At 35.8% G+C, this 18,422-nt stretch overlaps 1 protein-coding gene across 4 annotated transcripts in view; it reads left to right on the forward strand.

Annotated features, from left to right (window-relative positions):
* Nucleotides 1-18,422, forward strand: part of Nrx-1 (neurexin 1) — a 213,077-nt gene that overhangs the window by 92,002 nt on the left and 102,653 nt on the right. For all 4 annotated transcript variants that reach the window (XM_070300469.1, XM_070300471.1, XM_070300470.1 and 1 more), the window contains exons 4-5: nucleotides 11,046-11,189; nucleotides 14,975-15,135. In XM_070300469.1, the coding sequence (XP_070156570.1) occupies nucleotides 11,046-11,189; nucleotides 14,975-15,135 (305 nt within the window). The remainder of the gene's footprint in view (nucleotides 1-11,045; nucleotides 11,190-14,974; nucleotides 15,136-18,422) is intronic.

An 18,422-nucleotide genomic window follows, 5' to 3' on the forward strand; every position in this document is an offset into this window, starting at 1 on the left:
CGCTGTCAGAACGGTGCTGTCCTCGTGGATTATGAACGACCGTTTTGTTGCGTTGTTAGCAGATATCTAGCACGACTACGAGGCAGGAAACGTTCGTTAATTAAGTTTTTCTCGCTCAAGTTCGTGCACCGCATCTCCGACTCGCGAAGATCCCGGCGGAATCTTCCAACAGTCTCTCAACAAGGTGCAATGAAGCATCTTCGAGTTTCATTTGACATATTTCTTAGATCTTCACAAGGAATATATAGCACTCTTGTGTTCTCCCACTTATTTTTTTTTTTTTTCTTAAAACTTTATTCGTCAAAAGTTCTTTTTTTTTTAGACTCGTCAAATTCATTTTTGATCTTCGATCACTCGAAGCCCACGAGTATCTCGATATTTTTCGAGAAAAAAATTGATTTCGTATGAGTCAGAAAAATATTGTGTTGAAAAAAAAATTAAGTTTTGAGGTAGCATGATATCAAAGTAGCGCAGCAGTTTCCAGATTCTTTATTATCAGGACAACCAAGTGACGACAAGGAAAATAAGGTGAGAAGGGACTTGGAGCAATTACTCGTACGTTCCGGTTGCGAAGAATTATGGTCTCTCCAGTGCGGCAAACTCGCGACGAACTTTGCCCGATCCTTAATTCCTTAACTCCTCGGCCGTGCTAAAACTGTATGAGAGCGATATATAATTCATTAATGCACTCGTCGTCCGCCATTCTGCTGATTATTAATGAACACCGAAGACGGAAAACAAATTTCACGAGTTCCAATTGCGTTAGTTGGCGTTATAACAGCACTTTGATGAAAGTTAAAAGAACTCGAGTGAAATATGTAGGAGGGTAGCTAAATGTAGATAAATCGAGCATATATAATACGTAATATAATAATTATCTGTAGATATATTAAAATTTAAATTATTATACATAAAAAAATTAATGTATCACATAAGGTAATATTGTATATCAATTAAAGAAAAGGTTTTCTTTACCAGAATTACTTAAGTAAATAAGAAATAACGTAATGATTATATGTTTGTTAAACATATAGAATGAGTTGCAATTCTCTCTTTCTCTCTCACAATTATTATTATTACAGGGATATTTAATATTTGGTGGATGAAACCTTTCTCTCTGTTCTATAAATGACTTTATTTTATCAATTTCAAATTTTTAAATTTATAAGTAAAAGTAAAATCTATGTATATAATGCTATAGATTAAGAAAAAAATGTAAACATTATTTATTCGTAAAAAAAAAAAATTAATTCTTTATATTTTTTTCTTAATTCATGAAATTATTTTGTGTCAAGCACAAATTAATTTTTAGGCCAATGTTTCGTTCGTTCTTTAATAAAAAAAAGATTTGATCCGACTTTATTTCAGATTTTTGGTTTAGACTAGATTGTTTTATTATATCTGCCGGCTTTAGGCCACTTTGCGCCCGACGCGTCAATCGGGTCAGTGGAGAAGGCGTTTGTGTCTGCGAGAAAAAGCGACTTTATTAAATTTTCGGGCTTAGGTCAATTTTACACGTACGGTTTGACGATTGCAATTTTCCGCTGCAACGATACAAAGAAACTCTACGAAGAGGGTGACCTCAGGTTTCTGGGTTATAAACTGAGTTGTTCGCAATAACTGTCGCGCGATAAGTAATCAATATTTATAAAGCGAACGATGGTGGGATTCGTCGAGGAATTCGGCGTTCAGTCGGTAAGAGAAACGTGGTAAGGAAAATTATTAAAGAGCCACGATAATTGACGTTCGTATGCACATAAATTTGATCGAATTTTCCGTATTGTATACGGTCTGTTATATGTGTATACGAGTACATAACATAATGTAGCATTACACGTATCCAGCGAGGCACACATTGTACAGAATACAGGATATTCGATAATATTCGCATTTGGTAAACAGAACTTGTTGAGAACTGAAAGAACCTTCTTTTGATAAAATTGTTAAATCGAAATAACACAAAGCAATAAAATGTTTCTATTAAAGTATTTGTAAATTTACAATTTTCATTACAATATTTCGTTGAAATTTTTAAATTCAAAAAACTTCATTATATTTTTACGTTTAAAATTTTCCATTAATTCTACATTCTTTATTTTCCTCGAATGACAGTGATTTAAAAGAAAAATCAAAATATTTTTCTACATTACACAACGATCTTTTCACTTTGTCAAATATTCATTTACTTTCATTCGTATTTCACTCATTACGCTCTTGATTTTCCTCTCTTAGCGATAGAACAATTCAAGCTAAACAATTTTGCACTCGCTAATTATCGCTTTTTTGTTACCAATTTCAATGGGAAGCGAAACACTTTTCGGTATTTCATCAAAACGCGTTGCGCGAAAATCTCTCTCATGCGCTTACGTTCCGAAAACAAGCGACGCTTTATTCTGACGCTTTGCTCCTTGGAAATGAAAGCGCCTTACGTGCAAAAAAAAGAGAACAGCGAATTTTTGCTAGGTGGCATCGCGCAGGATGCGCTATTCCTGAGATGAGAAAAAGTCTGTGTCGTTTCCCGCGGGATCTCGTTACTCCTCGAGGCTCTTCAAGAGATTACTCGGCTAATCCCGCAGGGACGACGACGACGACGACAACGTCTAGAGGATGAGATCGAACGACAGCCGCTTTTATCGTCCTGCAGGATTTTATTAAATAGATCGCCGCAATGCTGTACAACGCAATTATACATGTCGTTGCGATGCTTCGATTTCACTTCACGTTTAAATGTGATTTAAAGAGAAATAATGTTTAATTGTCATTACCTTTTAGTATTGTTTATAATCAAATGTTCATATTTTTAATCTCTATTTTTAAGAAATGTTGCCGAGAGAGTCGAAAAAATAGAAATTGGTAACGTATTATGATTGCATTGAGAGAGAAAAGGTAACTTTTTTTACTTTCTAAAATACTTTTATATGGATATTTTTGATAGAAAAAAGGAAACATCTACGTACTTCAAATTGATCAAAAAATCCGTCACATAAGAAGACATCTTCTTGGGATGCAAAATGTGTATAGATTTTTTTCTCTAGTATATATTTCTGAGCTACTTCAGTTAAAAGAAATCATGTCTGAAATTTATATTTCATCAATTTTCGATTTTTATATAAGACAAAATTTCGAAAAATTTTCAAAACCATCAAATAGCTCGCTGGAAAGCGTCGCGTGTGCACGATGCTCGAGGACATTCTTGTCGTATGAGTCTTACAAGCTCGCGGTATAAATCAGGTTTTCGTCGCGAAAACTTTTTTAATATTACTTCACACGACCGGAGCGACAAGGAACGTTTTTCGAATAGGATGACTCTTGCATTCGTCGTGCAGCAATGCTACGCGTCGACATTGACGCATAAGATAGCCAACACTCTTATGTCATTTTATATCCAGGAGTCTGGATTTATCGATTTTCACGCTCCCCGGGGAGAATTTCCCGACGCGGAAATGCTCGGCCGCTCGGTGAGGCACTTTAGGGACTTGTTTACGTTTATTGGCCGCTTATATCCTTTACTCTACCATTGTACGCTTATATACGGGGTGTTTCTCGAGTACTGAGCAGACTGTAGGAGGTGATAAGTCGCGACAAGAACTGTATTCTTTTTTATTGAGACATGAAAAATAGAAACGGTCAATATACATCGATTGGATGCTGCGCGAGTTATGGTTATTGATACGAAATAAAAATCTCTTTAGCTGCGATGTCTATACTTCATAGAAGCCTATAAAGATATTTATGATTTAATTAGGCCTGAGATGGAGATAGGAATCGCTTCTCTCTCTCTCTCTTTCTCTCTCTCTCTCTCTCTCTGCCTCTTGTACTAATCGTCTGTTTTAGGAAGAAAAGAGAAAAAGCTTTGATTCCCCTGTCGAAAGACGAAACCAGCGAAACGTTTGCGATTTTGGAATAGCTATTGTAATACCAGTTTCTCTGCGATACAAATTATTAGAAAAATTTTGATCCAACGAAAGAGAGGAAATTAAAATCGATTGTATTTTGCGAAGAAAGAAAGACAAAATATTAAATTACTGAATCTCGGTTGGATTCCTGTCACGTGCTCCATGCTGTTCACGCTCTTGGGAACATTTTGCGGGAGGGCGCAGGATTTCGATTCGGATGCATTCTCGCGGGGTTGAGCCTTGAAAGTCTTTGGCCGCGTCCGTTATGCAAGAGAATTTCCGGCCATTCTGTTCGTCGTGGTCAGGTTGAATGCGCCGAGAATTCCGCCACTCGCAGAACTCAATATAACCGGAGTTTGGGCACAATCGCGCGCCAGAGAGAGAGAGAGAGAGAGAGAGAGAGAGAGAGAGGCCACGACCGGTAATTTCCATCGCGTTCTCTCGGCGCGAATGCATCTCTCGTCACGCACTCATGCATGGAATTGATGTTCCGCCGCGTCGCCTTGCCCTAATAACTTGTTTTCCCACTTTGTTCCGGCTACGAATTTACTTAATTCCGAAAATACGCGCGCAATACGAATGCTCCATATCTATCCCAAAATCCTTTTTATACAAAAAAAAAAGTTCTTGGTACAATATACAAAAAATTTCATGAACTATTATTTCATAACGCATCATTGCCTACAATTATTATGAGAAGGGTAGCAAATTTCATCATTATTTGTCTATAGATCTTAAGCCCTGGCTGAAAATTTAAAATAAAATTTCTACCCATAGATGTTTATACAGATAAAATAAATATTGTTCAAACTTTTAAGTAAATAATCTTTTTTTTTTTTTTAATAAAGAATGTTATCATAAATAAATAAGAGACATTTCATTATTATTATTTCTATGTATTATTATAAATTATATAATTTGTCAAAAAATATTGCAGCAGTTTTCATAATTTTTGTTATACGATATGCCGCTATTAAATATGTTTCTAGAATGATGAGCTGAATATTTTTAATAAGCAAAACATTTGGAGACATCGCGCAGATGTTTCGTAAAATTCTGATAGGAGGATTATGAGACACGATGCGATGGTATACCATACAGAGACCGATGCACTCGGAAAGTAATTTTCGCGTTTCTCGCTCCAGAGAAACGTGCGATGCATCATCGCGAGATTTTGTGGCGAAGCGACAATGTACCTTCTCCAAATGAAGCGCCCCGATTCAAGCTGGACCGAGAGTTAAGGAGCTTGCGGGCCGCAACGGAGCGTGCGATAGTAAAATGACGATTCGTACCTACCTTAGTAGTTTCGGGTGAGTGATGTCGTCATGTGTCCCGCCGACATGATGCAATATACATGCTAATACGATAGCTTCGGTCGGTTCATGAAGTGGATACCGGCGAAAAATGCCAAGATTCTCTCGCTCAATCTTTGAAGCGGCTACAAAAAACGTCGCGACGATTGATCATTCTTGCCCATAAATTTAAACCGATTTCTTTTTCCTATTTTACTGATTTAAAAAGAACTAAAAAAAGATTATCGGTCTACGAAGATTTCTCTCAATTAAATTCAACTCCTAGACATTTTAATCAATTTATATTATTTATACATAGACCTGGGGATTATTTTTTGATTAATGTTTAGACATTAATATTCATACAATTACCATAACGTAATATAATAAACGCGATATTATACGACAAGGATATTTTGTATTGTACAGATTTCATTTGTATATACGTATTTTTTGTCTGAGAAAAAAAAATAAGGAAAAATTCTATTAGCATTTTAATAGCACGGTATTTAGTTATTACAAACGTTTAAAAAAATCTTGAGTTTTAAATATTATAAAAGCAGCTCGTAGCTCTGTCAAAGTGTCGCTAAGTTTTTTTGATACGATTTTTTTTTTTATAAACATATGTCCTATTCGCGACATATGAAAAAGGTACACTTTTCTCATCTCGATTTTAATACCAAGAACTTTCTCTCAACAATACAGATCAAAGATTTTATTGTTCTAAGGGATTTCCCCAAGGGCTATAATATTTCCTTCAAGAATAAAATCTCCGGCTATGTTTACGATGTGGGTTAGATTTCTATGCAAGTTGTAAAAGCAAACGAATCGACTTTCTTCAACTATAATTAAACCAGAGCAAGTAAACGCCAGTTTGACGTGTTTATTAATACAAGTTTTTATTTAAAAAAAGACAAACCTTTCCTTTTTGCGTAAAATTAATTACATAAAACTGGGTCGAACGGATCAATTTATAATTAATAACATGCAAATTTACCTGCTGCACAACTTTTGTAAAACGTAACCCATTTATCTTTTTATTTAATTTATTTTTATTTATAATATATATATTCTAAAAAAGCTCCTAACAGCGAATTATATCATTAATTTTAATAAGAGATTTATGACCGATTTTCATGTAAAATAAATAATTTAGAATATTAATTTAATATGTTGTCGACTAGCTTTAAAAAACACTTTATACGTTACTTTATACATAGAGAGTTGTATTTAAAAATTTATCATAAATTTAGAATGTTTTTTGAATAATGTGGATGAAGTCGACAATGAACTTTTCCGATCTCATTATATCCTTACATCAAATTTCGCTCTTTCTCTTCTTTCATTTATTAAATACTTTATTATTGCGATTTGTTATGATAAAGGATTGCAAATTGCTTTCGCCAAAGGCACTTCTCGCGCAGCAAACTGTTTGCGAGGATTAACTTGGTAATCCTTTAAATGCAGGCAGAATAGGACGCGGAAAGATTCGAAAGTGGAGGAACTAAATAAATCGGACGACGTCCTTAGCACGCTTTTATCCGCGTGAACCGTCGAGATTTATTAAACCTGTATATACTTCCACATCTACCGCCTTAAGCTTCGATACGGTTTATTTTACTCCGGCCAGCAAGTTCCCTGAAATTCAAGCCAAACAAATGAGTTTCATCGCTGTTCAAGAAAAACAGATAGTTTTTTTTTTTTTTCTTTTAGAAGCAGGTTGAATATTGGGTTAAACTATCATGCAATATTCATCTCCAATGTTTCAATGTTATAACATGTTCAATTTTTCTTTCCGCTCTATATGAAATCATATTATTTGATATATTCGATAAGGAATTAAAATATTTAAGTTGTTATTCTTAAGTCATTAAATTGACAAATTATAAATAAAAATGCAAATAAAATATAGTAAATGATTCGTGAATAATTTGGTATCTCTTATAAAACACACGCAGTAATTACGTTAAAAAAAGCCGATATTTGTTTTAGAATTACTTCAAAATTATTAACATTTTTCATAAATATTTGTAATTTAATTATAAAGCAATTTTACCACAATTCTTATTGATTTAATTTATAAAATTAAAAATAAGTTTGAGATTGCAAAATGATATAAAAGCGAAATTGATATCTGAAAATGTTGCGATCATTATACAACGCCGATACTTTGTATTGATTGTCAGATATTGACAATTTCCCTATTATATTTTTCTATGAATGTATTATCAACTGAAGAAGAGGTGCTTCCATCTTTTCAAATATCATTTTTATCAATAACGTAACGAAATATTTTATATATTGAACACACAAGTGTATATTACATAAAAATATATTTTTACATTAGGAGAAAGTATATTTATATTTATATAATATCTTTTTTGTGTACCAAGAATCTTATGACACAGGATACTTTTAAATTATAACTTCTAAAGAGGAAACATATGATGATATCTCTTAATGAAATAATTTTTTTAAAATTTTATTTAAATTAAATATATTACGTCACACATGTAAAGATAAAATTTAAAAAAAATAACAACTCGCTCTTTCTTTCTTATTTTTTTCTCATTATTACATGTGATTTAATATCTGAGAGACGAGGAAAAACATACGTGAAAAATTATCTGTAATATCGTACAGATGATCGTAAAAAGAAATGAAAGGAACGCTGATCGTCGTCGAAGATAATAACAAGTGGAAGTATATGCGATATGACGTGGATAAGAACCATCATTGTGATATGTTCATATCACGTTTCATCTTTTATTGCGATAATTTAGAAACTTATCAAGTGAATATTTTATAAGATTGTTAATACGTAACAAATTAAACAAGCCTTCAGATAATATCCAGTGTGTGTAATATTCTATTGCATGAATGGAACGTTTGTACAATATTTTCAGTAATAAATAAAATTAATTAAAAACAAGAAAATACTATCGCTAATTTTTCGTTAATGAAAATTTGATTAAAATTTTATATATAAATCTTTTTTATATAAATCTTTAGCATACCGGCATTTAAAAATATTATTGTGTAAATAATTTATAAAATAATATATCTATATGTATTTTAAAAATTCACTTAAAATTTGATTCTAAATTAATCAATAAAATTATAAAATATAGTTAATAATAACGAGAGATATCATTCAATACATCGTTTATAATAAGTATATTTTACAACTGATAAGGAATCACACGTATTTCGCGCACCATTTAAATTGTTTTTTATTCAGTCGCAAGTCGCGCTCCTTGTTTCACTCTGGAAATTTAATTCTCGAGAGAACTGAGCGGATGCTTAGCTCGCTCGAGTAATTAAGCGCGGCTGATGTTAATTATCCAGCACGTGCGTTATACGCGCGAGTACTATATATAAAATCGGGCGATCGATTTAGTTGAGACGCCAAATGATCCCCAATGGAGCAAAAGCAACTCTAGCAACACCATTCTGCCGGATATCGCGTAATTATCTAGGCAAGGTAGCACGCGCGCGCGAGATGTCAGGTTTTACGGTAATTGTCTTGGTTCATTAGCTGTTCTCGGCGACATCGTTCCGGGTAACTTTAAGGACAAGCTTTTAAGATAAGGTATCTCGCAGTTTTTTAATCGCTTATAACTTTTAAAACTATCAGTATCTCTCGATATATAATCTCCTTATATAGGATAAGATCGATTTCAAAAATTCAGAGAATCGGTCGTATCGAATTTAAGATCGCTAATAGTGATCATTCTTTGTTTTACATAGAGCCAGTTTACTTATCTATATAAGATGCATCCGGAAGCCGCATCTTCGCTTTTCCCCGATTAACGTTCCTGCACCTTTTATCACGCGCATCGAGGAATACGTTGACAAAGTTGCGCATAAATCGCGGCTAAGTACGCCTTAGCGTGGCCGATACACGCGCCTTGGCCATAATCCGTATTAATCGCCGACCATTCATTAGGAAGCCAGAGCAGTGGGTGCCGCGTAATTCTGCACCTGGCGCACCCCCGCGATCAATCGGGCGCGCTCGCGCGCCCTCCTCTCTTGTCGTAAATCTTGCCGCTAAACTGCCGCTATACTCTCGTAGAAGGCAATGACCAAGCAAGCTCGACATTTCTTCTATAGAGTATCTCGAACAAAACAAGCGCGGCCATGGCATCTTCTCCGCGATCGAAGACAATCAAAGCAAACTCCGCTATCCCAAATATCACTACAAAATATTTTTTTGAGTTGAATTTTTTTTTTTTTTTTTTTTTGTAATTTCTATAGTACCTAGAAACAGTCTTTAATCTGAAAGAATTGTTTATATAAACTCGAATCGAGATAAATAAAAAATATATAATATAAAACAGCTTATTTAATGATTCTTATTTTAAATATCGTTCGAAACATGCGTCTTCCTCTCGGAATCCCTAGAAACAAATTAAGTGGCCTAGTGAAATAGCTCGGATACTTCGGGTTCGCTAAGCCCGTACTCATCATCGCGAGTTCGTGACGGATCAAACGTCTCTTATCAAACATTCAATAGACAGAATTGTATTGTGATAAACTTTTTTTCAAGATTAAAAGTAAAATAAACTATTTTGCATAAATTTATCGATATTTATAGAGAAAAGTGGATACAAGAAAAAATAAAATTTTATCGATTCGATTTAATGACGTCAAAGAGAGAGAGAGAGAGAGAGAGAGGGGGGGGGGGGCAAACGCGCGCACGCTTCTCGCATTCTAAAAACTTAACACGTCTGTTTCATTTTACTCACGTTCGAAACTTTCTTCCCGTCTTCTATCTCGTAGCTAAGTGTCAAGATCTGCTCGTTTTAAATTCATCGTTCGCGGCGTCGCAAACAAGCGTCCCGACGCTCTTTATCCTACTCAATGGCGATACTTAATCGGATTTCGAGATTCCGTTCGTTCGAGAAAAGGGACCGTCCGGTGTCACAGGCTCGCGCACTCCGTTATTTTCCATTGTTATCGCGCGACGAAACAAAGGTATAAGCTCGATCGCGCAAAAAGACTCGTAAGATAGGTTTTAATGGCGTTGGCATCTTGCCAAATCGCGCCGAGACGAGGGGTCGAATGCACCGATTGAAATGTTCATTACTGCCGCAAATCATCCCGCGGAAGGAAGAACCGGCTGTGTACTATATATCCGCCACTTCGTATCTCTTTCAGTTCGCCCAACTGCGCCAGGAACGAATCGCCGCGATAAATCCGCCCGCGTCGATTTTTCTCTCGAGAGGCGCGTCGCTTCCAAGATGATAGGTCGGGGATTCACGGCGCTTATTACTATGATTCACAAACTTACGAGAGAAAATTTAGAAATCTCATCTCACCTATTACATTGAAAAAAAATATGAAGATTATATTATATATTAATCTCTGTTTGTTTATGTATTATTAAGAATTTGTCGTAAAATATATTAACTCATAAAATATATCCGTTATTTTAAATAATAAATGTATATTTGAACATATTTCTATTTATAATTTCTATGACAAATTATTGCTAGGAAATAATTATAATATATACATGTCTTATTAGTAAGAATTGATCATTGTTAATCTTCATTCACATATACATGTCTTATAAAAGCGAAAGCATTAACGCAGTAAGTATTATGTTAATAGTTAATAGTTTATTCTTTAACAACGGGATGTGAAAAAGGTTTATTATATTTTAACGGAATATCTTTATTCTTTAATCGAATTTTCTTCATAATATTTTCTTATACTTCCAATAAAGAGAAAAGAGACTTTCAATACTTATCTTTTAATCCACGACTTAGCCAATTCACTAAGCGAGTCTATAACGAAAATTCGTTGCGGCGAATTGACCGATTTATAGACCGGTGGCTCTTTTCTGTTCCAGACAAAGCCCCTTCGGAAGCGTCCTTTAGAGGGACCGAGTACCTCACGATAGATTTGAGCAAAGGAGAACCGGTGCTCAGTACACAGGAATCTATAAACCTTCAGTTCAAAACGAGACAGCCAAATGGACTTTTATTTTATTCCGGTAAGTATTTCCTATATCCTTCCTGCGGCGAATGACTTTCTTTAATTATAATTTCCTCTAAGTGACAATTTTATTCTCACTTTAGTTGCCAAATTGAAAAGAGACAGAGATTAATTGCAATTGGAAAAATAGCAATTTTTGACAACTGGACGAAAGGAATCGTATAATCAACAAATATTTAATACGAAAATTTTCGAGCATAAAATCAAAAACATAAAAATAACGATTGAAAATATGGTTATTTGGATACAAACAAAATTACTTTAAATAAATTATATATAACAGAAAATTTACAATAATATATGTATATATACGATTGTAAATTTTTTCTTCTGAAAATAGACGATCGATCTTAGAAGCGCACGATTAATCGAAAACAATTCGAGAGGGTCTACAATGGAGTCGCATTTAATCGAGTGACTTACGGACGGTCGGATATCTTTCGAGAGAATGGGGACAGACAATAGTACCATCTTGGACAATGGTCGCATATTAAATCTTTGCGATATCTCCTTCTCTCGCGACGACATTATAGCCAATTAGGACGTTCCAGTGCTTCGCCTCCCGGATATGCGGCAACCAGAGGAATTTTCTCTCTCTCTCTCTCTCTTCATTTATCTATTCTTATTATACTTTCTCTCCCTCTTTTATTTTAGCAGGATATGGTAATGGCTGTTAGTTGACCTCAATTAATCTTGATTTCGGAAATGTTAACTTAGAGTTTCCTGAGCGAAATAATGCATGTTGTATCTCAACATAAATTACCGAAAATTATTGAAATTATTTATCTTTAGCATTCTGAAAGCAAGATTTCATATCTATAATTATTTTATTTTATACTTAATTTTAATATAATTTCAATAATGTGTTATCTTAAAAATAATTGGAAAAATTTTTTAACTCTGTGCTGTATTAAAAAGTTACCGTTTATTTTATCACAAGCGTCGTAAAAAAATAACTCTTTTAAGTCACAAGTGTGTGAAATTATTATAAAAAAAAAAAATATAAGAGCTCTATGCAGAAAATAAATAAAGGAAAGAAGGAATTGCGAAACCTTCTTATCCTGCAATATAGTTAATTTAAACTTTAATAAAGAGAGTTCCAATTTAAATTTAAAAAGTTATAAGACTCTGCGAAAAAAAAAACATATAGATTGCGTTTGATCAAATTTTTGCCGGAAAGAAATCAAGTCGGAGAAAAGAAAAAAGAAAAAAAAAATTAAATCGTGATAAAAGTTTGATTCCGCGTTTGAGTCTCGATCAGATTTCTCAATTATCTCGTTTCTTTATTATACCCGCGTCGCTTCTTCATTTATACTGCCATATCACGGTTTCCTTCATCTTATACTCCAGGTGCACATGCACGCCTCCAGTTTATAGCATACTTACATAATGAACGGTGGGGTATCGGCGCAGCCAAGACGGCAAGACTGCACCATCCGCAGGAAAAGGAGGAGTTTGCACCTCCGCTCCGGTTGCAGCGGCAACTCAAAACCTATATACCGCAGCCGCAATGCTGTACCATCCATACACGATGCACACACACACACACACACACACACACACACACACACACACACGTAGCACTTGTTTCTCCAGCTTGCATCTCCTTGCGGCACCCTCGCACCAGGCCGCTCATTTGTTCTCGAGATAAGCCGTAATACAGCCGCGGCTATGCGCATTCGGATTACGTGTATTTTCACGGACGATAATCGTTGTCGCGCGAATTTGCATTTTTCAAAATCGCGATATCGCTTCGAAATTATTTCGCCCGCTTTCACCCACAATAACTATCTGCAACGTGATCGTGTAACGATGTTTCCAGAAAATATAATGAAGGGGAAGTATGAGGTTTCGTGAGCGGATACTTTTCGTTCGTGGAATAATTTCAGAATAAATTCGCGCACAATTAGCCAATAATAAATAATCCAATTTCAATATTAACACAATATTATTGCTAATATATATATATATATATATATATATATATATATATATATATATATATATATCAACGTTATATTTTCGTTTCGATTAATAATACATACCATATACATATTGTAAACGTATTGGCTAGTGTATAACAACTATTTCTAATTTTGAAAATTATAGTTAGAAATAATCGTGATAATAATCAAATATTTGCTAAAAAATATTTCAAGCGTGCGTGGATTATTATTATTATTATTTAGGGAAACGAGTATCTCTCATATATATATATGGGAATGTTTTAATCAGTAATGGATTTAATCAATAATCTCGACGGAAGCTCGCGTTGCCGATTTCTCGCATCCGTCCCGCATGGGCGATACCTACGCTAGTAACGCGTGTTATCGCGTTTGTTCTCGGGGATAACGATCCGCGTAGGTACGCGAGCGAAGAGCGCGATACCGAGCCGTAATGCACTTACAATTAAGCGCATGCTAATGCGCCGCGCCGGCAGCAATTAAGTCCGAAGTGCCGTTTGCATCTTTTATACGCTCCGGTCTCCGGTAGCCGTCCCTCCCCCTTCCCCTCCTCCCCCGTCACTCCCGCGAGATAATTAGCATGCGGTCACGGCCCGATTTTAAAGCGTCTGCGGTAATATATATCCGACGTTGGCGTTCGCGAAATTCACGAGCGTAATGACACGCCCGCGCATCTCGCGCGATGCGTCCCAAGTTTTCCCCTCCTCCTGTCCGCGATGAGAATTATGATCTTTCTGCTTTTTAGGATCGAGGTCTCTTGCGTTTTCGCTTTTTCAATCTTTCCTACGTACGAAGCGCGCGAAAGAGAGAATACTGAGGATGAATAAGGATGAATAAAAAAAAATGTTCGCGCGAGCACAAACAATCCTTTGAATTCTGTAAATTCAATCAGATGCAATAGATTGAAAAAAAGTAAAATACTGCACACAAATTTCCTTATCACTGTATATATATGTATATTAAAAAAAAATTTTATAAACAATTTTTGTTCATTTTTTTTTTTTTTTTTTTTTTTTTTTTTTAATGAAAATAAATGTATAAATATAATAAATCACTCTTTGCTTCTTACTTTACTTCCGGCTTTCTACGAGAGAGAAAGAGAGAAAATATAAATAATTGTTTCAAATATATTAATCTAAACGGTATCTGATATAAATTGTGTAAACGTTTTCCCCTCTATATATCGCTGACGTTTAATTGCAAAAATAAACTTTCTTTTTCCATCAGCAAAATCGTCTTAATTGTTCGACTCGTTACGAACCGAACAGCGTAATCCGCAAGGAAATTCAAGGCTGGCACGATAATTATTAACGACAATCGCCCGATATTTTAACCGATCGACACTAAATGTCCCGAAACTAATGGTTAAACGGTCGTAATCGATTTATACGCATCGCTTCGCGATATAATCCGGCATACGAAGAATGAAGCGAGCGGGGATAATCGATGAACGCGGTGTCGCCATGGGGATTAAAAAGTTGCATCGGAATCCGCGTCCGTGCGTTGCAAAAATTTTTTTTTCTCTCTCTCTCTGTCTCCCTGCGCAATGCGTGCGACGTTAACGCGTCAAAAGGGATTGCACTCAATGGACAGTAATGTCCCGGTCGCGTCAACACAGATGTCCACGACTAAAACAACGATCCGTGATGGACCGAAACGGGAGGCTGCGAGCGTTTGCGACGATCTCGCGTCGCGGCCACTGTCGCGTTAATTCAATAGCGCGTTTTATCTCCGCTTTTGAGAGCGAAATAAGGGTCTATTTGCGCTCGCACTCGCGCGGCACTCACCGTGACTTCATTAGTCCCGTTTTTAATTGCAGGAGAGGATGATGATTATCTCACCGTGTCACTGAGAGACGGAGGCGCCGCGGTAGGAATGACACTGGCGAAAGGAAGATTGGATCTGCATATAAAGCCGGCCAGGGTGCGATTCGACGATAATCAGTGGCACAAGATCGTCGTCCACAGAAAGGTCCAGGAGGTAACGACCATATTTCTATATTTTACTCGAGCAATCGAGATAAATAGCAGACATTGATTACGAAATTAAAACATTAGAATTTAATACGAAAATGAGTTATATTGAGATAGACAGAAGCTATACGATATTCAGGACAAGCATTTGATATGCTTGTCCTGAAATCCATGAGTATACGTATCACTTTGGCCTGTCTTCTAACTTTAAATATCCAATTTTAACGACTGGAAAGTGGAAAATTCGATACCGTCCGGACGTTGAAGGCGTTAAATTTTCACACTGTCGCGATCCACATGGATCAGCGAACGGACGTGGAGCGATTTCGTTAATGCCAGTGAGTATACACCAATATTCATCGTGCATTACGCGCAGTGGATAGAATAGATAACGCAATTATATTCGCGCGTCTCCATCGCGCGCGAGTTTCGCCAATTGCGGAACGACACGAGTTTATCGGTTTATCATCGCCAAAATATCGGCATCTCTCGTTGAACCGCGATGCGTTTTGTGGAGATTTGTTGCAGCAATTATAGCGAGCTAATATTTGCCCGGATCCGTTGACTTTGTGTAGAAATTGTAAATTAAAATTATTATTTGGCTTAATCGTCCATTTTTCAGCACAAACAATATTTAAGAAAAAAGCAATATTGAACTGTTTATTAATAAGTATACTATAGAATATCCATAATTTGATACTTCAAATATTGTTTGAGCTAAAAATGCGCAATTGAACCAAATAATGTTTTTAGTTTACAATTTGTTATATTGTATATACATATATCGTATTTATCGTATCGTACTTATTAATAAACATTTTAATATTTTGTTTTCGCCAAAAATAATTAATTCTTCTAATTTCACCTTATTCGCGTGTGTATATATATTTATATATTTACATATATTTATACATTTACATATATACATACAAATTAGATAAAATTAGAAAGGAGAGAGTATTAGGAAAGTTAAATTACATGATTAAAGTTAACCGAATGGTAGAAGCGGCCGTTGGGTACAGATACGCTTCGTTACAGCGGTTGTGTATAATGTATCTGAAACAATAGCACGAAAATAGCGTCGACACAGCCGAACGCGTTGAAGCAACGAAAGAGCTTAAATTTATCTCTTTCGCATTCGAAAATTATCATCTTTACCATTTGGCCATTTACGAAAATACGTATTGTTTGAATAGAAAATTCGCGATCGGTCAAAGAATCCCGTGGTTTAATGTCTTTCACTAAACGCTTTCTTTGAATTGCGGATTCAGGAGGATCGGAAATTGAATTTCCTTTTAAAGAAAATTCTTTATTCTTAATCGCTCATAATTGAATAAAAGTTGTGGATACTTTGACGTTTCTATAAAGAAAAAGTCGGCCAAATAATTGGCGACAGGAACGGCTCGAGGTAAATAAAATGATTATGGGATCTTTCAAGTTTATCTATTTCTGCCCTGCCGACCGTTATCTCTTGTATCAGGAAGAGGACGAACCACGCTATACGAGACGACAATTTAAGGGTTGCGGATGTGTAGCGCGTGAATTGGGTCGAGAATAGCTAATGTCTGTCGCTGTGCTTTGGATAATTTTCCTGCGCATACGTCACTTCCGCGGCTGTGTAAACGAGAAATCGATTCCCCGAGGATGTGCCGAAGGATCGTTCACATCTGCGGCGGAACTATGGCAATATTTACCCGACATCGTAATATTGTATAAGGATTTCATGTGTTTCTTTTTTGAGCAAATTTATACATTTTTAGTATGATGTGAATATTAAAGATATTACTGTGTGTAAAATATATGTTGTTCAAAATTTTATCGATAGCGTTACTTCTAATCAGGCGTGTTTGGAGCTGAATTCGAAGCACGATTAAAAGAAAAGACTGTGTTTTTCACCAATCTGATCTTCGAATGCATCGCGCACGCGATCTTTGCCAAGAGACCTAAATAAAGGGCTACGGTGATTTTATCTCTTATTTTTAAGGACGTAATCATTAATGTTAACGACAAATTAATCTAACCGCGATTAATCACGAAGGTGTACGATACTTATACCCGTATTCATAGTCCTTCCTTATTTTAAGGACGGAGGAAGCCTCCATGAAGGATTCCTTGAATCTGCAAGGCCACCTTGTTTCATAGATGGACTTCGAGTCTCCCTTTCAGAAGGAAGGAATATTTTAGGGATTTTTATACCCGTATTCATAGTCCTTCCTTATTTTAAGGACGGAGGAAGCCTCCATGAAGGATTCCTTGAATCTGCAAGGCCACCTTGTTTCATAGATGGACCTCGAATCTCCCTTTCAGAAGGAAGGAATATTTTAGGGATTTTTAGTGACCGACTGGAGGCAGCACCGTTTTATGCTGCCTGCAACTAATTTCATATAATACATATGAAAACTTTTTCGTATCTTCAAAAAATTCCACGGGATTTGCCCAATCGCGAATGTATCTTTTCGGAATCCGCCACAGAATCCGATTCTCTGGATTTTCGTCTTCAAATCCATCGTCAGAATCATTTAAAAATTCATTGTCCATTGTCCCTTTTTCCTTTATACACTTTCAGTTTGAGAGCGCGACAACAAATAACCACAAAACCACAAATGTAACGAAACTAACTTTTAGAGGTTATATTTGGTTATATTCTGCGTATCGTCTGCTAAAAAGGTCGCATCACTCCTCAAGGAAGCTCGTGACCTTCCTTGAGATAAGGGAGCCAATAAGATTCCTTGTTCGGTCAAGGAAAGTTTATGAAACGTGGAACGAGGAACAAGGAATCCTTATTCCTCAAGGACGGACTATGAATACGGGTATTAGCCTACGTTCACAAACGCATTTATTATTTATTATCGCGCTCCAATTATCTTCACTTACACGATGAATGACGATATTCTCTCCGCACGGCATTTCAATATGCATTACACACGCATATGCGCACCCTATACAACGATCGTATCCCTTACTATATAGCTTCAAACGGACTTGTTCAAAGCGCCAAGTAATTGTACTTATTTTAATAACGATGGATAAATAATAAACTACAAACACACCCGCGTATGTGTAACGTATAGGTATGTCGACAGGGCACAATTCCAGGTGTTTGTTTACAGCAATACACGTTTAACGGCAGTACGCAGTCTCGCCATAAAAAAAAAATAAAAAAAAAAAAATATTTATATCGCGTGAAGCACGCAGGACGCGCCCGCCTCGTATTTTATTCGATATTATATGTACGCCGACTTCGCGGAAAATGCTGACCTCGACGTGATACCGACATGACCGTTTATAGAACAC

This window comes from Polyergus mexicanus, unplaced genomic scaffold (assembly GCF_030449975.1).
Source record: "Polyergus mexicanus isolate NDT 795.1 unplaced genomic scaffold, iyPolMexi1.0 SCAF_8, whole genome shotgun sequence".
Lineage (NCBI taxonomy): Eukaryota > Metazoa > Arthropoda > Insecta > Hymenoptera > Formicidae > Polyergus > Polyergus mexicanus.